Source organism: Sorex fumeus, unplaced genomic scaffold (genome assembly GCF_029834395.1).
Source record: "Sorex fumeus unplaced genomic scaffold, SorFum_2.1 ptg000010l, whole genome shotgun sequence".
Taxonomy (NCBI): domain Eukaryota; kingdom Metazoa; phylum Chordata; class Mammalia; order Eulipotyphla; family Soricidae; genus Sorex; species Sorex fumeus.
This window is the reverse complement of record NW_026606067.1, coordinates 4,590,989-4,613,535: the sequence shown is the minus strand read 5'-3', so window position 1 is coordinate 4,613,535 and position 22,547 is coordinate 4,590,989. Positions and strand designations below refer to the sequence as shown.

Here is a 22,547-nt window from a genome sequence, read left to right as displayed (position 1 = left end):
ATAATCAAAAAGTTTTTTTTTTTAACCTTGGGAATACCTCAGCCAATCAACAGTAGACTGAATAGGAAGTTGAAACTAGGCCGTATCTTTTTCCATTCAGCTGTGAAAACTTTGGGGGGTACATTTTTTTTTCAAACTTAAGAAACAGATGGTAGATCTTTATCAACCAGTGAGGGGACTCTGAGGTAGTTTTCTGGATGATGGCCAGGAAGCCAGGTTTCCAACACCACCTGGCTCTGGCATGGTCTGAAAACCTTTGTGAAGATGCTCACGGATTTGGAGCACACTGGAGGAAGCCTTTTTTTTTTTTTTTTTTTTGCCATTCACAGGGAGAGAACCAAAAATGATAGGCTTGATGAATATTATGTATGTTTGAGGTTTGGTATCTTCGTTGCCATTAGCAGTTTTGCTTTTGAAAAGAATTTTTTTAATTCCTCCCAGGGATTACTTGAAGTACAAAAGGAATATTGTAACATACAGCCTTGAAAGTTATTTGCACATTCCAACAAAGATGCACACTGACTACCACCAACTGGGAATGTAATCCAGATTCTTTCCTGCCTGGGATAAGTTATATAATCACAGGACAGATATGTATAAACCCAAAACTCAACACAATAGTCACATATGGATTCTTCCCCTTACCTAGCTCAGAATTAACAATACGATGCAATTGCGTGTGTTCCATGTATATGACTAGATGGCTCAGCTCTGACTGCCTCTAAAAATCGTTTTAACTATTACTAAGATCCTGAATCTCATTTGAAAATTATAATCACTGATGACTACCAAATGGAAAAGGCAGAGAGATTGATCCTTACTTCTTGAACAAAGTCCCCCTCAAGCATCACTCCACTTAATATACTCCTCTGCATACGTCGGTGTAATGATTCTGTCTTGCACAGAAGGTGAATGATGCTCAGAAATGTCTCATGTATACCAATTTGTGACTGAGCTACGATTCAAAAGTAGGCCAGTTTGAATAAAATGCAAAGTTCAGCTCTTTTTTTTCTACAAGCAATTTTTATATTTCTGGATATAGTTTTTGTTTTGTTTTTCCTTGAATTATATAATTATAGATACAAATAAACATTAAAAGACATGTGCAAATTCCAAGGGGAAATGCAATCCCATCCTATACAAATGTGCTATTATACATGGCAAATTTTAAAAAAGTTATATCCCTCAATGTTTTGTTACTCTGAGTTTTGTTACAAATGGACCATAGTTACATACAAACTTTATTAAAATTAAAATGAGTAAAGATTATTAAGATTAAGATAAAAAATATTTATTATCATTACAAACTAACCATTATGTAAAATCAAAAGGACTTTAATTTCATCAGTGTCTTTAATAATAAAAATAAATAGACAGAGAGGTAGTCCAGCAGATAGGGCTCTTGCTTTGTATGCAGCTAGCCCAGGTTCAGTCTGTAGCTCTGTATATAATTCCTTAAAATAAGTCAGGACTGATCCTTGAGAGAAGAACAAGGAGTAAGCCCTGAACATAGCCAGTGTTAAGCCTCCAGATACAAAAAGAAAAAAGAAAAGATAGCTTAACAAGTCAAATACCAAAGCGTAGTAATCATGATAGTGGAATACTAGTAATCATATACTGAGCTCCTAAATAAGTACCAAAACTCTTATTTTACTTAATAGTGTTATGTCCTGGGAAGGGAGTTTCACTTGATCACTGACCAGACCAGACACAAGGATGCAAATGCTAAGCACTCTTTATTGCTAGCTCGAGCTAGGGTCCGAGTATCGTCCAATGCAGTAGACTCTTGACAAGGACCCTGACCCAAGTTGCAGGAAACATTATATGGCATATGGTTACATAAGCAATGTTTGGCAATTTTCCCAAGAATTGCAGCAAAGCAGCCACAAGTCTGTGTACTAATTATTCATGCCCACCCACTGTGCTCAGAGATCAGAGATATCCTATTTATCCTAGAACTAGTTAGAGGCATCTAGGGGATTTCCAGCTTAGGCTATGGACAACCTCAGGGAATTCTTTGGGGAGGAGAAAGGGGGAAACAAAAATTTATTTTGCTGAAGAGCAGCCTATCATGGCCCATTGAGGTTCTTTCTCGGCCTCACAATAGTAATGACAACCCTGTGAGTAAATATATTTATCCCACTGAAGAGCCAATATTCAGAGAACTAGTTTCACTTTCTTCAAGTCACACAGCTAGAGAGTGTCAATGATAAAATGCACTGACTTGCATGCCTCTTCCAAGTCTGTGATGTGAATTGGTAGCCTTTACATTAATAATACAACTAAAGAGATTGGTCAACTTATGCACCCCTAGGAGTACTATCTCTGATTATTATTCTAAGTGTTAGCAGACCTCAGTGGTTTGTAGATATCAAGAATATTATAAGGATGAAAGCTAAATCAAGTAAAATAGATATGCTTCAGGGTCATTAAAAGAAATAACAGCATTTCTGGCAAGGATACCATCATTTTGTGTGTGTGTGGAGGAGGAAGGGCGTGCGCTACAAACATTGAATACACGCTGAATTTGAACTGAATCTTAAATGAAATACCTCACTTTATTTAAGTATATTGGTGAAGGTATTGTCAAGGCAGGATGGAGACAGTTTATGAAGGACTTTCAGGAACTATAGAAAAAAATTTACAGTCTCTGCCTAAAATATTTTTACAAGACAAAAATATATGAGAACCTTTGAAAGTATAGATAGAAGGCAGTACCTAGAATGTATGATGATTAGAAGAGGAAAACTGTCCATTTAGGAACTGAGTCTAAAAACTGGTATACTTCGACATGATATGTTCTTGGACTGGGATAAAGTGAAGGGAAAGGAAGTGGAAAGTTTCAGTACCAGATAGAAGAGACTCAAGAGCTTTGTACTAAAGGTAAGGAAATTATAGGAGACAAATTATCTGAATCCTTTGCTCCCGGGAGGTTCATTAGTAGGAAATATGGGAACTCTGCATCTGGTTGACCAGGGATTGGGTTTTTATTGAGTTTTCGTTCTGTTACTCAGTTTCAGAGCAACACACTTATGCAATCAGCATCTTCATTTCCCCACTCCTAAAAAGAGAATACTAACAAACAGAGTTTAGAAATATTATGTGTAGGTGATAAAAATATAATGTGTTTTAAAATTCAGACTAGATAAAAATCAGGAATACTATCATTACCACGCAAATCTTTCCCAAAGATGGTAAATCAAGGAAGCTACTTATCACCTTTTTCAGGGTTTGCAATTTAAGGATGTTACTATATTACCTCCATATTTTCTAGATCATGTAAAAATTATTTTTGGTGAGAACAGAAGACAGTAGAAGTGCTGACCATGGGGGATGCTTTCAGCTCAGTACTTACAGTGTCAGTGAAAGGGCTAAGGTGAGAAATGCTCCTATACCTTCTGAATTTTCAGTTATTACCTTCATGAGACTTCAAGCGTGGAATTGAAGAGGTCACCGAACTTAGCCAAGTACATTTGTTTGCAAAGGATGTAGTGTGGCATGTCATTGTGGGAAGGAAACAATCATACCTGAACTCAAAGCCACTGCACATACGTGAAATGTCATTGTTTTGACCCCGTTTGGTCATTTCCTAAGCTGGAAGTAGAGGGAACATGATAGGATTGCATTCACATATCTAAGTACTGCTATGTGACTTTTTCTTTTGTAATCTACTTTCTCCAAATGTTGTTAGGTAGTAATAATACATAATTCCTAGCCAAAGAGAGTGTGGATTTATCACGCTACTAAAGCTGAGATGAGATTTCTCTGTTTTTCTCATCTAAGTCCCTTTGTAAAAGGTTTTCAAAATGAAGTGCTTCTGAAATATAACAAATCATCATTGTCCTACTCAGCTTTAAGGTTGAAAGACATCTCCATTGGAACAGAAACAGACCGACCTGAAACGCTGTACTTTGTAGCAGTTAAATTTTAATCAAACAGCTTCCACCTAAAGTGGAGAAGTTGTGGTTTAACCCCGAGATAGGGCTGATTATGCCGGTGCTATGGTAACCCGTTGCAGCATTTGGAAGCTCTGTGTGCTTAACCGCTGAGCTGCACCTCTTCCTTTCCTATAAAGACACAGAATACGAAAAACAGAAGTATGCCAGAGAGGAGAAACCACAAGAGCAGTAGACACTGCTGTTTGCTCTTGGCTGCGCACACAGCAGCCTGTGAGAACAGCACACTGAAACCCTCTTCTCTGTCAAAGCTTAGCTTTTCCCATTATGCCCGGCTTATTTTAATTGATTTTGAAAGCGAATCAAGTGTTTATGTTGAGAGTTTCATTAAGGGGAAGCAAGATGAGAGTTGTGTGTTTATCAGCCTTTGCTTCTGTGACCTCTTTGCTTTGGGGGAGAAGCTTTGGTGCAGATATGGGGAACTTCTGGTCCTTGTTTATGAAACAGGAGATGATTTTGCTAGGCAGACTCCCTCTGAACTTATTTTTGGTTATTTATTATGATCTAATATTTTGATTTACAAACACATGCATACAGAGAAAAATTTAGATTTTTCTTTTGGAAACTCCTGTGCAGGGTGCCCTAAGTGACTCAGAACTTGACTGGAGGCCCAGCTGAAACCTTCCTTTGGCAGGTCACCGACCCCCCCCCCCCACTCCCATCCCCACTTTAGGAGACACAGGGGCCATCAGTAGATACATTTGTTTCGTTCAGTTTTAAAGAACAGATGTATTAAGAATAAACCACTTCAAGTCTGCTCTGTTTTTCCTTCCTTAAGCATTTGGGTAGAAATACGGAAGTCCCATGTGGTTTTAGTTTATTTCCGGCTTATTCATATGCCAGTGTCCTTTCCCCCTTTCCTCTAAACAATAATTTACCTCCTTTATAACAATGATTATAACAATATATTTGTTGTAAACAATAATCATGGCAGAAGTAATTATGAAAATTAATAATCTGTGTTTCGTATGGCCACTGTTCTCTTATAGCGTCTTTGAAAATTCCATGTTAACATATGGCTTACTTTGAACCCCATTTCACTCCTTCTCACTGGGTATCTGACAGCTCTCTAGCATAATTACTAGATTTAGTATTAAATATTGTCTCATATTAACAAAAGTATAGTTTAACAAGTTCACGGCTCTTGTGCAACTCAGACCTGCAATTATAATCAATTTGGGGGGACTATACCCTCTTTAGCCTTGCACAAATTGATTTATTTTTTGAGCCCTCAAAGGCCAAAAAGATAATCTAGCTACTTTTTAGGTTTATTTTTAATGTGTAAAATTGTTTAGTATGGAATCATCCATATAATAGCTTATCGATGTTATTAATTGTACTTAAGACACCAATGCAACAAGTTGCACTTTTATTTGGTCATCTGTTTGTATTTGTTGATAATTGCTATTCTGAGGAAGCAAAGAGCTACAATATCATAGCTTTTCTTTTTTCTTTTTTCTTTTTTTCTTTCTTTCTTTTTTTTTTTTTTGCTTCTTTGGGTCATACCTGGCGGTGTTCAGGGGCTTACTCCTGGCTCTGGTATCAGAAACTACTGGTGGTGTTCAGGAACCACATGGGGTGTTGGGGATCAAACTTGGGTTGACCCTGTTTAAGGCAAATGTCCTACCCTCTGTGCTATCTGCCAGCACCCAAAATCGTACTTGCTAAGGTAATAACTCAACCAACTTGTTTTTGCTTTGTGAAGCATATCCTATAAATTAGGACCTGTGGAATTAGACCAATGAAGGCTGACATTTTCACAAAATAGAACATTAAATATGAGGAGAAACTTATTCTGGATATGTTTTAAGAGGATACCTGCATTGGGTGGAATCTTCACTAGTTATTCTCAGCCCTGTTTCTTAGAACTTTGAGAGAATACAGTGCACAGAGCACTCCACACCTCAATTCTACCTCATGAGAAATTGCAGAGGTGGTGCAAAAAATTTTAAATAAGATTCGATCAGTATTTTATATCTGCTGTATGGTTAGCATTAATACAAACCTGGGTTTGATTTCATGAGTAAGATAATGCTCTTTGTACTTTGTTTATTCATCCATATGACATTATTCATAATCTGTATTCTCAGAAACTATGGGCTTTAATAATGCTCATAATAGGAGTTTATTCTCAGTATGTCCATGTGTATATCAGCTTATGGCATACACTCTCTGAATATTTTAAGTTTTAAAAAGCTATAGCAATTTTTCTTTATTTTTAATGCGTTAAAAACTTCAGAAGCTTTCTCCAAAGGCATGTAGCTTGAAATACTTCTCAAAGAAATTTAGCTATATGACATTTGAAGTCTTAAGATTTGAAGACCTGAGGTTGGACATTATTTTACAGGAAGTCACAATCTGCTTTCTTTTTCTGCATGACTTACAGAGAAATAGTTTAAAAGAGAACATATAGGAAAGTAAGAAAAACATGTATATTGATGGTGATTTTATACTTACTTAATTTTTTTGTTGCTTAATTAATGTGCTGAAACTGAAAATATGATGTTTTAATCCAAACGGGAAAGACATTAATTCATATCTGCTTTAAAGCTGAACGTGTTTGTACAATTGTGTACTCACATGTGAACAAAAGTATTTGTAAGAGTTGTACATGAACTAACTTAGGGAGACAGTAATATAAATTCCTTAATAAATTCCTCAATTCCATTCCGTCATGTACATCACCTTATTTATCTTCAACTCAGTTTTGCATGTTGATACCTTTAATTCTTACTTGTATTTTTTATGCAATGGTTTGCAAATTGTTGCTCAACATCAACCCTTTAAAATACCTTGTTTTTTCTTAAGTAAAATTTTCAGTTGTACTGCTTTTCCGTTATTTCTTTTCCAAAGATTTTAGACAGTGTCTCATCCTTGCTCAATTAAAAAGTGTTGCTTAGAATCAAGCCTGTCGGTTAATCATGGATGAAATGGTATACTTTTCTAAGAAGGTAAATTACGGTTGGTTTTGGGATTTCTTTGTCTCTGTTTCTTTTAAACCTCACTTTTATCTTCTATTTATTTCATATTAGACGTTTTGATCTAGTTTTGATCTGCAACCATTTTGCCTTTTAGAGTGAGACACTTGAAAGGAATATTGAATTTCTATGATAATTGTGAGGCTTATCATTCATGAGCCTTACTACATTGGATAACACTAAAAAGTCACTTAAACTCACTGATTCATAGTTTTCTCATCTATCAAACACACTCCATGTTAGATATTCAAATTCTGTGTTTCTATATCAATAGTCATCTCTGAGATTATTTTCAATTGGTAAAAGGATTTTTTATTTATTAGGTTCCAGAAATAATAATATGTTTAGATATTCAGATGTATGTTCCATAAATTAATTCAATAAAATTTTAATAAATAATAAGAATATTATTATTGGACAAATACCACTTCAAACCTGATACTTAACTAGGTATCAGTGAGCAATTTACTAAAATCCCCGAAATCTCAGCTTTATTTATTATTTATTCTAAATTAGGAAAATAATTGCTACTTACTGACTATTAGGGACGATTCAATGCAAAATATTTTAGTAAATTATTGCTGTCATTATTACATTTACTGATAAGCCAGTGGTGGGAAAGATTCCCCATGATTCTCTGAAATATTGATATTATCTTGTCACTTCCACAGAGTATCTATTATTCCGTAGGTAGATACTCATTAATTAAATGTGAACTTTGAACTTGTCTGTGAAACCTTGTGGAAGGTTTACATAAGAAATAAAACTGGAATCCTTTTTATTTATACTTAAGAGCTTCGTTATTGTCACCCTTATGTGTTTTAGTCATCTCACTGCTTTAGCTTGATTCCCTCCCCCCCTAGTTTTATGTGATCCTTATGGTTAAGGACACCAGAGATTACTCTCAATTTTTAAAGCATGTTACCATTTAGAGCAAATGTTGATTATAACTATTTCACTTATTCAGTTTTGCCATATGTCTTTAAAATTTTCTTAAATTTGACATTCCATTTCTTTTGGTGAGCTGCAGTGTATGAATGGGTGATATTTAAAATCAAAAATGGCTTTTGAGTTGTCATCATTATCAGTCGATTCCCAATTTTGCTAAGCTCTCTGAGGGGGATGAGTTGTGACTTCAAGGTAACTTTGATTTGCTATCACCTCAATATTTTGAGTTGCAACAAGACATATTGGTAAAAGTAAATTCAGTAATAATACATGTGTTAAAATTGTACAGCTTTGAAGATCAAGTGTTCTCATCACATTTTCATCTGTTTAATGTACCTACTCAGTTCCATTGGTGATTCACAATCTTTGTACCAACTGTGCTGATTTAAATGATTTACAGATTTTTGGTACTATGGTGCCACCTACTGGAATTTCACTATAAAACTTCTGTCTATGAAACTTAAAAAAGTCTCCATTGGGTAAATTCAAAGTTAATATAAATAGAAACTTTTTTTTCTCCCCCAAATATGTTTTAGCCCACTAACAAACAGTGTATGGTTGTTCTAGTAATACATGAAATAGAGTCTATGTAGTATAATTTTATGTGTATATATATCAAACAATTGAGAGAACTACATTTGTTCTTTTGCTTTACACCTGCTAACCATCTTTGACTATAGATTATAGGTCAATAAGTATGTCATAAATAAGTAAACGCCTTCTATAACCAATCTTGTTACATTCTCATTTTTGGTTTTGGTAGATGTTACTGTAGTTTAATTGATTTTTCTGCCAAAATAATTCTGTGCATTCAAATAAATTCACACAAATCTGAATTTTCTCTAATATGTGTCTCATTCAGGGAGCATTCACTCAGTACAGTAAATTTGAATCTGAATATCTATTTTCAGGGTTAAGTTGATTTTCATATTCGTAGCACTATTAGTCATTTACTCTGTAGTTTAATCATGATTTTATGACTCAAGGGGCTCGATTTTTTATTTTATTTATTCTTTAACTTAGTCTATGAGTTTTGAGTGAACACCAATCCCTCTGGCACTAGCAGAATTTTCATGCTGCACATTAAGGAGAGGAAAGTCTTAGGATAAGTTAATAAGGAAAGTGGATGCCTGGGGAGAAAGAGGAACAACTCCAGGAATCCAGATCCAGGTCCGACCTGAGTGAACCAATTCTAGCCTGGAGGGATCAGCCAAGTCCTCCAACATCTCTAAGCTTCTTAGGGCTGTTGTGCAGCTTAAGAGAAAAAAAATAGAGCCAAGGACTTTGCATAGTACCTGGCACCTAGCAAACAATATGTATTAGCAACTGATAACAATAAGACACCATCTCTGGATTGTCCTTTCCAACTCTCACAATTGTCTTCTCCATTTCAGACACATGTCTTACCCTCCTTTCCTAAAGTTCAGATGGAAATATGACATATATCACATATTCTCTTACCATTTAGAATATAAAACTTGTTATGGATTTGCCTTCATTTAAACTTGTTTTGGAATAAGAATTGCATACAAGTGTATTTGTGTGGTTATATTATAACACGGTAAAATTTATAGGATACACACACACACACACACACACAAACACACACACACACACGGGATGGAGCGGTAGCACAGCGGGTAAGGCATTTGCCTTCCACGAAGCCGACCCAGCCAACCTGAGTTTGAGATTCCTCCGCCCCTCTCGGAGAGCCTGGCAAGCTACTGTGAGAGTATCTCACTCACAGGGTAAAGCCTGGCAAGTTACCCGTGACGTATTCGATGTGCCAAACACCGTAACAACAAGTCTCACAATGGAGGCGTTACTGGGCCCGCTTGAGAAAAATGGATGAACAACAGGAGGACAGTGCTACAGTGCTACAGTGGTGCTTTGGGAACCATATGGGATGCCAGGCATTGAACCTGGGTCAGCAGCGTGAAAGACAAAGGCCCTACTCTCTGTTCTATCTCTCTAGTCCCAATTCTTTACTCTTGCTGAACTTCAGATTCTCACCACTGAATCTTAGTTCACTTTTGCTGGTTCTTTTCTTAATTTCATTTTTTTTTTTTTTTAAACTTTTTTTTTTTTTTTATTAGTGAAAAACCATGAGGTACAGTTATAGGCTTACAAATTTTGTGCTTGGGTTTCAGTTATACAATGATCAAGTCCCCATACCTCCACCAGTGCCCGTCATCCATCCCCATGGGTCCCAGCATCCCCCCCCTCATCCCCCCCCCCCCCGTCCCATCCTGCCTCTGTGGCAGGGTATTCCCCCTTGTTCTCTCTCTCTTCTTTTGGGTACTGTGTTTTGCAAGAGAGGCTTTGAGTGGCAATCATGTTTGGTCTATCGACTACTTTTAGCATGCTTCTCCCACCCTGGGAGGGCCCTCACAACACCCTTCATTTGGTAATCTCTTCTCTATCTGAGCTTCCTTTTCACCTAGAGCCTGTGGCTGGCCTTCCATTCATGGGGCAAAATTCCTGGTACTAATCTCAGCCATTCCTGTGTGTCACTCTCACTTTTTGTTGCTTTATGTTCCCCAGATGAATGCAATCTTTCTGTGTCTATCCCGCTCTTTCTGACTCATTTCGCTTAACATGATACTTTCCATGTAGTACCACTTGTATGTAAATTTCATAACTTCATCTTTTCTAACAGCTACATAGTACTCCATTGTGTAAATGTACCAAAGTTTCTTTAACCAGTCATCTGTTCTTGGGCACTCAGGTTTTTTCCAGATTCTGGCTATTGTAAAGAGTGCTGCAATGAACAAACAATTGCAGATGTCACTTTGACTATACCTTTTTGCCTCTCTGGGATATATTCCCAGGAGTGCTATAGCTGGGTCAAATGGCAGATCAAATTCTAATTTTTTGAGAGTCGTCCATACTGTTTTCCAAAAGGGTTGGACCAGCCGGCATTCCCACCAGCAGTGAAGGAGGGTCCCTTTCTCGCCACATCCGCGCCAGCACCGGTTGCTTTTGTTCTTGTGGATGTGGGCCAGTCTCTGTGGTGTGAAATGATATCTCATTGTGGTTTTGATCTGCATCTCTCTGATGATTAGTGATGTAGAGCATTTTCTCATGTGCCTTTTTGCCATTCGAATTTCTTCTTTGCGAAAGTTTCTGTTCATTTCCTCACCCCATTTTTTGATGGGGTTGGGTGATTTCTTCTTGTGGAGTTTAACCAGTACCTTGTATATCCTTGATATCAACCCCTTGTCGGATGTGTACTTGGTGAATATCCTTTCCCATTCTGTAGGCTGTCTTTGTATTTTGGTCACTGTTTCTTTGGAGGTGCAGAAGCTTCTTAGTTTAAGATAGTCCCATTTGTCTATCTCTGTTTTCACTTGCTCAGCCAGTGGCGTGACATCTTTGAAGATACCATTAGCTTCTCTCTGGGGAACATAAGGTAACAATAGGAGACTAACACCCAAGAATGGTTGTAAGAGATTAGTACTAGGAATTTTACTCCATGACTTGGAGGCCAGCCACACATGCTAGGGGAAAAGGGAGCTCAGATAGAGAAGGGAACACCAAATAAAGGTGTTGGGAGGATCCTCCCAGTATGGGAGAAGCATGCTGAAAGTAGACTATAGACCAAACATGATTGTCACCCATTGCCTCTTTTGCAAACCACAACACCCAATAAGAGAGAGAGAACAAAAGGGAATGCCCTGCCACAGAGGCAGGGTGGGATGTGGGGGATGGGGGATGGGAGGGATATTGGGATCCGTGGTGGTGGGAAATGGGCACTGGTGAAGGGATGGGTATTTGATCATTATATAATTGAAACCCAAGCACAAAAATTTGTAAGTCTACAACTGTACCTCATGGTGTTTCACTAATAAAAATTTTAAAAAATAAAAAAATAGATAAATAAATTTCAGCTAAAAATAAATAAATAAATAAACTCTTGATTCTCTCCTGGATGCTCTTTTGTTCTTTTCTTTCTTTTTTTTTTTTTAAATTTAACTTGGGGCCAACTCCTTTGGCCCCAGAGATGAAAACCCATCTGTGGGCTGATCAACAGCCAAAGCCTGATGTAGAACCTGAACTGCCAACTTCTAGAGCCAAAAGTTACCACTCACTTCTGCATGCAAGTATCCAGCATATCGTATTCTCCACTTGCTTTTATTTTTTTTTTTTTAGTCGAGGAAAGCGTTCATAGCCTACCTACTGCAGTTCATTAGAGTACTAAGCTGTCAGCCAAAATATGTTCCTTGTTGTTATTTCTTTGCTTTACTTATTTTTGAAAGCATAAATTGTCTTGACCACTATTTCCTAAGCATTTCAGGGACTATTTATTGATTTATTGACTAATGGGCCACTCTTGCCCATGCTCAGGACTTACTCCTAACTTCTGCACTCAAGGCTCACTTCTAGCATGCTTGGAGGACTAGATGGGGGTGGGGGGCAGGGATCAAACCCAGGGTGACCACATGCAAGGCAAACACCCTGACCATTGTCCTCTCTCTCCAATCCAAGAAACTTTTTTTTCTTTGTCTCATTTTTTAATAAACTATTTTGTTCACATAGAACACTTTTTTTCATGTTTCTTTTAGTCTCCTGATTTACCTGTCTCTGATTACACCTTCTGATCATCTATTTCCTATTTACAATAGCTGTAGCACTGTCCTCCCGTTGTTCATCGATTTGCTCTAGTGGGCACCAGTAATGGCTCCATTGTGAGACTTGTTGTAACTGTTTTTGGCATATTGAATACGCCACAGGGAGCTAGCCAGGCTCTGCTGTGCAGGCGGGATACTCTTGGTAACTTGCCAGGCTCTTCGAGATGGACGGAGGAATCAAACCTGGGCTGGACCATGTGCAAGGCAAACACCCTACCTGCTGTTCTATCACTCCAGCCCATCTACAATAGGGCTATTTTAAATGATGGAAATATTTCCTTATTCGACATGTCTTTAAACACTTCTTTCCGATGGCTATCTGCAGTCTATAAGATAAATCCCAACTTTTATCCCCATAGTACTAAACAAGCTGTCTAGAATCCTTTCAGCAAGAACTTCACTGTAACCAAGAAACCCAGTCTAAACCTCCAGCCCAGAGATCTGGCTTCCATAACGCATAGACTCATTTCTCATTGCTCTGTTCTGCTTTTCTGATTTCCCCTTTTTTCACAGTGAATTTAGCTGTTTAATAAGAGGGAATTTCTACCTCTTCTTCACATTATAGCTTAGAAAAATTGGTATAGCTAACATATTGTTCATGTCAAATAGCCATAAAGTATTAACACATAGTAGGGAAAAATATTAGCATATAGTAGGCACTTAGTTTATAATCATTATGTGAATAAATAAATGCACTTAATAAATGCTTTTCAAATATCTTCTCAAAGTCATTTGACAAATTTAATGGTTGGCTTTTGTACTTTCAGTTTTCTTATTTTACTCTAGAGTTCAAAAAGTAATAGCATTGCAAGGACTTAATACAAGCATAGCATTAAGAAGGGGAATAGAGTTTTGTTGAAGGTGGGGGTGAGAGTGCGTGAAAAGTACTGAAAGTTGTAATACTAATATCTATGATATATAAAATTTAGTACTATCTAATATATATTTCTATTTTCTCTTTATAGGACAAACCCCTACTCCTAATACTGGTAAGAATTACCATTTGTATTCTGCTTATCTTTTTTTTTTTTGCAAGGCTATGTATTTAATGTTGATTAAATTTTCTATTCTCTAGCAAAATGATTTTTAAGGACAACTTTATAATTGTGAATAGTTCTTAATATTATCTTGTTCATAAATATTTCAAACCACCAAACATATAATCATTTATATGCGCATGATTATGTATAGATTATAGCTTTCCTTGATACTTTATCAAAAGGAGGGTTTTAATTTCTTATAATTTTATTTTTTAATTTTTTGTTTTGGGCCACACCCAAAGTTGCTCAGGACCTATCTTTGTGTCAGGAGTCACTCCTGGTAGTAGTGGAGAGACTATGATGTGCTGGATATCAAACCCAGGCCTCCTGCATGCACAGTATGCACTCTTCCCTCTTAGTTATCTCTCTAGCCCAATCACAAAACTTCATAGTTCAAAACTGGGTTGTAAATTTTTTAAAAAACTATTTTTAGTTTTTAAATTATAATTTAGGTAGCTTATTATAATAGTACTAGTTAATGTTTAAGCTATTGATGTACAAAATTACTGTATCCTATCAGCACCAAAAATGGATTAGGATATTATCTAAAAAAATTAGAAAATTGCAAACTTAAATAGAAATGTTTTTAATGCCTTGTGAGAAAAACTTTGAAAAAAATTAAGATGTTTTATATTAGTCATTTCCAAATTCTATGCTTATAACAAAATAGTCTTTAATTTTGCATGTGAGAAAAATTAACTTTAAACAATAAAGGTGTTGAAAATCATATATATTACAGGAAAAATCATATATATTACAGGAAAAATAAGAGATTACATTAGATTGCATCTGGTTAACAATAAATTGCATAATTTAAATGTTATTGTTATTTAAAATATTTAATATATTTCCCAATTAATCCTATGGTTAACAGTTTGCCTTTAGAAGGTAAGTAAATCATTAAGAGATCCTGATTTGAAAATTATAATGCACATTTCTAATAAGGCACATTCTGTATTCTGAGAACTGAGTTATTAAAAGTTGTCTTTGTTATTTAATTAAAAATCATTCTGAGCTACAGAAACAAAGAAGTATGCAAATAGTAATATGATGTTCCTAAATTACATAAGAAGTATATCTTCTTATAGTTTTGAAAGATCTCATGTTAAAATTTTAGAATTTTTTGGCATGAAAAAAGATTTTATAAAATTATGAAGATCATGTTTACAGTTTGTGATTGGTTTATTCCACCAACTTCCATGTACTTTAGCATTTTCATATTTTACAGAAGATAATTCCAGCTAAGTCAAATTAATTGGTTATTTCTATGGGAGATAAATTAAGTAGAATGGCAAGTTAATGTTTAAAATGATAGATGGCTCATTGTATTATCTCTTTGCTGACTACATACTGTCTCCAAATGATGAAGGGAACTAAGCTGAGTTCTGACCCCAATTCAAATGAGAATGACCTCTCCCAAACTTTGCCCCCAAAGAACACATTTGGTGGAAACGAATAGAATATCTATACTTCTTCATATACCTAAACTGAATATACTTGATTGAAAATAATCTTTCGAAAAGCAATGCTTCCTTGTAGGATAGAACTGCTATGTATTTGAAGTGATTTTCTTTCTAGTTTTCATGTAATTTAAATCTAGCAAAAGAAAAGCAGATGGCAATGAAGATGGAAAATTTTAACATTTCTCTCAGAGTACAATAGTTCTTTGGGATCTATGAAACAAGCTAGTAACTGATCACGCCTAGAAAGATGACAAGGACTTAATGTTAGTGGATTCAATTTCAAACTCATTCTTACTTCCCTTTTTTTTTCACTCTTTCTCTCATCCCTCTTTCCATGCTTCCTTTCTTTTCATTGAACATACACCAGCTGAGTGAATATTAAAATTAGACATGTGGATTTACACTGAATACAGGAAGTAACTAGCAACTAATTCACAACTTCCTACTGCTCTGAAATGTTTTATTATGAGTAAAAGTTTGTTAGTAAATATTGTGCATGATAAGGCTATAAAGTTCTAAAGATGTAAATTTTTAATGTGAAAAATGATACAGTGAAGGTTTATACTATCAGTTTGTATTTATGTAATCACAGAAGAGAGCTGCAATATTTTGTGTGCTCAAACCCATTACTTAGCACAGAGTTTTGTAATTTCTGAGTGTTAAAAAATCATGGCAGAACTTTTGTAAAGAAAAACCTGTTGAGATGTTCAAGTACCTGATGTCTTTCCCCTCCTACTAATTTGTAAAAACAGTATGTGTGTTCCCATTAAATTTTTTTTTGCTGTATTTTAAAAGAGCAGATGTGTTTTGTCCTGTATTTAGTAAACAGGTTTCACTTTACTTTCAACATTTAGTGAACAGAGCTAGCTGTTCTTTGTTATCTATGTTCTCATTTCCTATAGTCCGTCCAGCAGTCTTTTTTCATTTTAATTATTCATTTCCTTCTACCACTTCTATTTCTTTTCTATTTTCTCTATTCTCTCACTATTCCCACATTTGACCAGCCTTCTTAACCAGTCCTGTTTAACTAAATTAAGTCAAATACTTGTATAATACAATTAAACCTTTTATTTACTATCTTAAAGTACAAAGTGGTTTGGAGCAATCTTAAAGTACAAAGTGGTTTGAAGCAAAAACCACTTCAGTGGCTATGAAGAAAAACCATGACAAACATGGAAAATGGGGGATGGGAATCTCATATTTCTATTAGCCTACTCTCCAAAGAGCACAATAAAAAATCAGTCTTGTTATGTTTCCCACATTTTAATGAAAACAACATTCTTTGTGATTTAGACTCCTAGTAGCCACTTTTTGTTTATGTATATGGGGGCAATACAACTCAAACACTGCTCAGTATTTACTCCCAGCTATGTGCTCAAGGATCACCTCTGACAGGCTTTGGGGGAACCATATGGGATGCAAGAGATAGAACCTGGGTTGGCCATGTGCATGGAGAACACCCTACTCACTTACTGTTTCTCCGGACCCCAGGAAACTGCTTTTGTTTGGTGTGGTTTGGTTTGCTTTGGTTGTTTTTGTTTGTTTGTTTGCCCATACCTAGCCTTAACCAAGTTAATTCCTGACTCTGGGAGTATTCTGGGATTACTCCTAGAGAGCTTGGAGGATCATATATGTTTCTGGCAATTGAACCTGGGTCAGCTGTGTGCAAGGCAACCACCCTACCCATTGTACAATTTATCCTCGTCCAAAAACCACTTTTATGTGCCTTGCACACAGCTGAGCCGGGTTCAATTACAATTCCCAGCACTACATCTGGTCCCCTGAATATGGTCATGAGTGACACCTGAGCACAGAGCCAAGAGTATACCTCCTGACCACTACTGCGTGTAGCCTACCCCGCCCCCTGCCCCAAAGATACCAAAAGACCTTTAACACATGGTGCTAACCCTTCGTATAGGAAGCTTTCCATGTGCACAGTCTTATCAGATTTGCATGCACCTGTTTCCTTACCTTTCCTTTTATTGTTTTTCCCTTTCTGAAGTAAACCAAGACTATAGAAAATGTTATTTTTATAATTTACTTTGAGTTTTCTGTTACCATAAAATTAAAGATATGTTTATAGATTTAAATCATTTGTATATATGTATATGAATTATTTTGTTTTCCCTTCATTTACTCAGTCTTGGCATTGTTTGTGACTCTCATGCGTAGAAAAGTGTACTAGAACTTTTGTCCTTTGTGTTTTTCTCCTGGCTTTCTAGCCCTCCTAATGACCCCTTTCCAATTTTATCTTTCTCAACTTTTTCTTCATTAGTAAGTTTTTTAATCATTTCTTTTAATTATCTGTATATATTTTATCCTTCTAGACCCAGTGATTTTTGTAAAGTTGAAAATCCATCAACTCATTTTAAAAGAGAGGAGTGCTTTCAATGTCATTCCACATTTTATCCTATATAGTTTGTTTTAGTCTATAAATTTTAATATGTATTTGTACATATACAAACATATATTTTGATATTTGCTTTCAAATATGAACATGAGCCACATACATGTACATACATAATATCTATGGTGTTATGTGGGTGAGTATAGATATTTGTGTGTATATATACTTATGGACATTGTAACAGACTAGAGGTTAGTAAACTAGGATGCACTTTCATTTCAGGATATGATTCTCATATTTCTTTTCCCCCCTCATCTCCCATGGATACAGCAGGATCGAACACAACTGAAAAGTCCCTGGCTCTGACTCCAAGTGGCCCCTTACCTGCCTCCACCATTGCACTCTCACCCGCAAGCATCTCTGACAAAGAAAACTCAGAGCTCAACCTTCCCCAGAGTCTTCCCCAGGTTACTTCAGCAGAAGTAACCCCACATTCTTTGGGTAATGCTTTGGGTAATCTCTTCAAATCCCAGGTTGGCCCAGGAGTTTCTCTGACAAGGGATTGGGGAAGTCATCATTTTTCATTCTGTTTGAATCCTAAAGTTGGCCCAGCACTTTTCTAGATGATATATGCGGTTTCCATGGGCATGATTTTTATTAAAATCTATAAAAGGCATAGCGTCCATATTTTGTGAAACTTTAGCTGATAAAAGAAATGAATGCTTGTTTTTGGGGAATGGAGGGGAGTAGAGCATAGGGGGAGCTTTCAGGGTAACATCAGAGGAAACTCTGTATCTCTTCCTGCAGCTCCAGTGGGCCAAGACTCCCTCACTTCAGGGCCTTATTACTACTGTTCTCCCTAACTGTTACTCCAAAGTAGAATCTTTGTTCAACTCCAGATTCCCAAAGTCTGGAAATCATTGGAGATAAATTATTGTTCCAAGCCTTCATTGAAGATGAATAAGCCAGTTTGTTACTTGCAGAGAGATTTGCATTATTTAAAAAATATAGTTAAGGTTATAAATCTTAATGGCAGAATTTAAGTTAACATGGTCATATTCATAGAAAATCATGAGTGATGTGCAGGTATTTTCCATTGATGAGCACTACTGATGCTCCTTGGATTTCACAAACATCATCAACATTGCTTATTCTTTGTCTTAGAATTTCAAGTGTATTTAGTATATAAATCAATTGTTGTGAGAACTGTTAGTGTCTTATCTGAGGTGCCATTTTCTGAAGCAATCAGGTTTACACACAGACTCTAACAAGAGGTTAAGCTCTCTTGGAAATGTCATTAATCTTGATCTGAGAGACAAGGCTGTATGGGAGCTTCACAGAAATTTTGGGTTAGGGTACATTGTAGTGTTTTGGATACCATAGTGATAAAACTTATTGGCTGTTTAAATAGTTAAGTAGATCTTCAAAATCTTATATCAATCGCAATATTTTCTATTTACTTAACATCCCTGATGCTATAGCATTGTATGTTCTTGGACTTGTCTATGAATCACAGATATTCAAATTCTTTGTCCAAAGTTTTGACTAAAGAAATGTGTGGATTAGAGAATGCTGATGGCCGTGTAAAACATTAATATTAAACTTGCTTATTAACTAAGTAATGTTACTCAGTTTTCCCTTTCGAAGTTTCATTTTACTTACAAAAACATATTCAATACTCCTACCAGTTTATTCCCTCAAAATCTTCCTCTGAAAACCATAAAGTCACATAAAGTAAGTTATATGAAAAATCATTTAACATGGAATGAATTGCAAGTAAGGGTAAATAATTTTAAAATGCTAATTTGTTTGACACAGTAATTCTGAGGGTAAAATTAGCAAATTTCGCTTTCAAGTAAAAGAACATGATTTCTTTCATAGAAACTAGTTTTTCTATCTGATTATCTACTAGAATAAAATCTTATTTAATTTATGATTTATGACTTACTTTATAGCATGCAATAAAATTTTCTTGTTTACTGGGTATGAAGGGAAAATCATTTAATTTATTTTCAACAATGTGACAGATACCACTTTTCATTCTGTTTGAATCCTAAAGTTGGCCCAGCACTTTTCTAGATGAAATCTATAAAAGGCATGGCGTCTATATTTTGTGAAACTTTAGCTGATAAAAGAAATGAATGCTTGTTTTGGGGGAGTGGAGAAGAGTAGAGAGTAGGGGGAGCTTTCAGGGTAACATCAGAGGAAATTTTCTATATTTCTTCCTGCAGCCCCAGTGGGTTGCACTTTTAAAAATTATTACATTAAGTGTCTTCACACATAACATTATTTTAATTATGTATCAATTCTTTTATAGTGGTAGTCTATGCATATTTTATAAGACATCATAATAGAATTATATCTATGCATACAATTAAAAGCAATTTATACACAAACAATGACACTATTATCTATTAGATGTCTGTTATATCACATGTTCATTTTTCTTTCTTTTCTTCTTTGTGTTTTTTTAGAGACATGCATTTTTTAGACAGTTCTTTTCTTCCTCTGAATAGAAAATTAGCCCATCTTTCAGTTTGCTGAGTCAGTAGAGACCTCAGAAATCTTGGGATGACACAGAAATCAAAATAACCCCCTGAGAACAGAAGTGTATTTTAATTTTTTTGTTTGTTGATTTATTTATTTTGCTTTGGAGGCCACACCTAGTAGTGCTAGGGATTGCTCTTGGCTCTGCACTTAGGGATCATGGCTGGTGGTGCTTGTGGACTACAGAGACAATGTGGGGTGCTGGGGAATCAAACCATGTGCAAACAAGCAAGTACCCTTCCTGCTGGACTATGGCTTAGGCATAGAAACAGAAGTTTTTCATGACTGCCAGAGTCAAACCTCAGAATATGGGAGTTGATTCCTGCCAGACAGACATATCGATAGATTGGGGCATCCTGGAGTTTGATCTATTAACAATTTGCTCTGTAGACTCTCCTTGTATGTAAACTTGTCTTGGGCAGCAGGAAATATTGATGCAATAATTTCCCTTTTGTACCTCAGGTCTTACAACAGCACAGTGGCCTCACTTCACGCACGCAAACTCTGCCGGATCTGACACGCAGACACTCAACAGCTCAGCTGTGCTTACCACACTCAGTCCTGTTCCAAGCGAGAATGACACAGCAGGTTTGGGTTCATTAGATTTGTGTGACTAAGAAGAATGCATACAACTCTCTCTATCTGAGAAGGGGTTGAGGAAGCCCACCCAAACTCATTCAATGTGGATCATTTGTTAGTTGATGAACTTGAAATTTCATGCTTTGTAGCTAATTTCATACTTTCTGCATTACTTGTAATCTTGAAGGCCATAGAACAGGGTCCTCAGGATAGAGATGAAATAATAAATAGTGAGCATTGTGAGGCTACATAAATACCTGATGAGGAGAAAATAATTTTCTGACTCTCTAGGTTTCTTTATATTTTGGGTAAGTATCATTGTCCAGAAAAAACTTGGTTTTCCTGGAATTAGAAAACATCTATAAAATTGTTGCAAGACCTCCTACTAACAAAACATTGAAGAGTGAAAAAGAAGCGTTATCAGTGGGCACCAAGAAACTGTAACTGCTATTAAATTGCATTTGTTTATTTATTTCGGTTCTCATGGGGCTGGAGCAATAGCACAGCGGTAAGGCGTTTGCCTTACAAGCGGCCAACATGGCCGACCCGAGTTTGATTCCTCCACCCCTCTCGGAGAGCCCGGCAAGCTACCGAGAGTATCTCGCCCGCACGGTAGAGCCTGGCAAGCTATCCGTGACGTACTCAATATGCCAAACACACTAACAACAAGTCTCATGATGGAGACGTTACTGGGCCAACTCGAGCAAATCGATTTATTTATTTAGTTTTGCTTTTTGGGTCACACCCAGCGATGCACAGGGGTTACTCCTGGCTCATGCACTCAGGAATTACTCCTGGCGGTTGTCGGGGAACCATATGGGATGCTGGGGATCGAACCCGGGTGGGCCGCATGCAAGGCCAATGCCCTACCTGCTGTACTATTGCTCCAGCCCCTTAAATTGCTTTTAAAGAATAAGAAAAGAGAAACCATAGTTTACATCTTCCATCCTAACATCAAGATACGTTCAGTAGTGTTGTTGCATTTATGAAAGCAATGCAAAATATCCCCTCTGTGATGGTTGCCTGAACAGGCTCTAAAACACATCATGATGCACTTTTTTTTTTGTCCTGAAAAACACATATGCTTTGCAGTTTACAAAACCATGTGGGCACACACATAGCTTCAGTGGTCCAAGTGTCTGAAAGTTAAAGGTATAAACAGGGGTGGGGGTAGAACATAAAACTGACACTAAAGTGGCCTTGTTTGAAGTGTGATCAGGGTAGAAGTTCAAACATATCAGATAGAAAGATTATTAAGCTTTCAATATTGAAATGATTTTGATTTTTTTGGGCCACATCCTGTAGTACTCTGGGCTAACTCTTGGCTCTGTGGTCAGGGACCTCTCCTGGCTGGCTCGGGGAACTATGTGGGGTATTGAGGATCCAATCCAGGTCAGCCATGTGCAAAACAAGCACCTTGCTGGCACATTGTTCCGTCTCTTTAGTTTCCAAATTTATTCTGATAAAATAAGAATCATTACAAGCAGTCTACAAACTTTAAACAGCTAGGGGTGGTGGGGAGAGCTGACTCCCTCCCTATCTCATCCCACCCACTCCAGCTGCCATGGAAACCAACCTGGAAAGATCTGGAGCTTTTAGCATATCTACAAACTCTGAAGCTGTGGATGGGAAGGAGCTGTAAATTAGCTGAAGAGGACTAGCCTCTGGGGACAGATTGTCATCCAATCTGCTTTGGTCTCCTTTGCTCTGATCAAGAAAATCTTCTGATGGTGGCTAATTCCACTCATTAAAACCTTTTTGGACTAATTTTAGCACTAATTAACCTAAAATGGAAAATGTGGGTCTGAAACCATCATTGTAAATAGTCACACAACAAAAGGAAAGCAGTTTCCTTACAAAAGGCAAAGTTAGAGAGTTTGGGGAGGGAAAAGAGAGCTTTCAGCACCACCAGAGGATAAGGGATTTGTGGGAGAGTAGAGGATGATAAGACACTAGAAAAGAATGGGGAAGAAGAAGAAACACAAATCTGGCTTTACATAGAGCTGCGCCTCCTTCAAAATTACTGGAAACAAAATCAGCCCTCCTGTTCTGCTCTGC

The 22,547-nt window shown here is 36.7% G+C and overlaps 1 protein-coding gene across 4 annotated transcripts in view; it reads left to right on the top strand.

Moving 5' to 3' along the window:
* PTPRC (protein tyrosine phosphatase receptor type C) overlaps positions 1 to 22,547 on the top strand; it is a 129,640-nt gene that overhangs the window by 40,890 nt on the left and 66,203 nt on the right. For all 4 annotated transcript variants that reach the window (XR_008791950.1, XM_056110691.1, XM_056110690.1 and 1 more), the window contains exon 3: positions 13,479 to 13,502. Coding sequence is in view for 3 of the 4 variants with exons in the window: in XM_056110691.1 (XP_055966666.1) it covers positions 13,479 to 13,502 (24 nt within the window). In the remaining variant the exon portion in view is untranslated. The remainder of the gene's footprint in view (positions 1 to 13,478; positions 13,503 to 22,547) is intronic.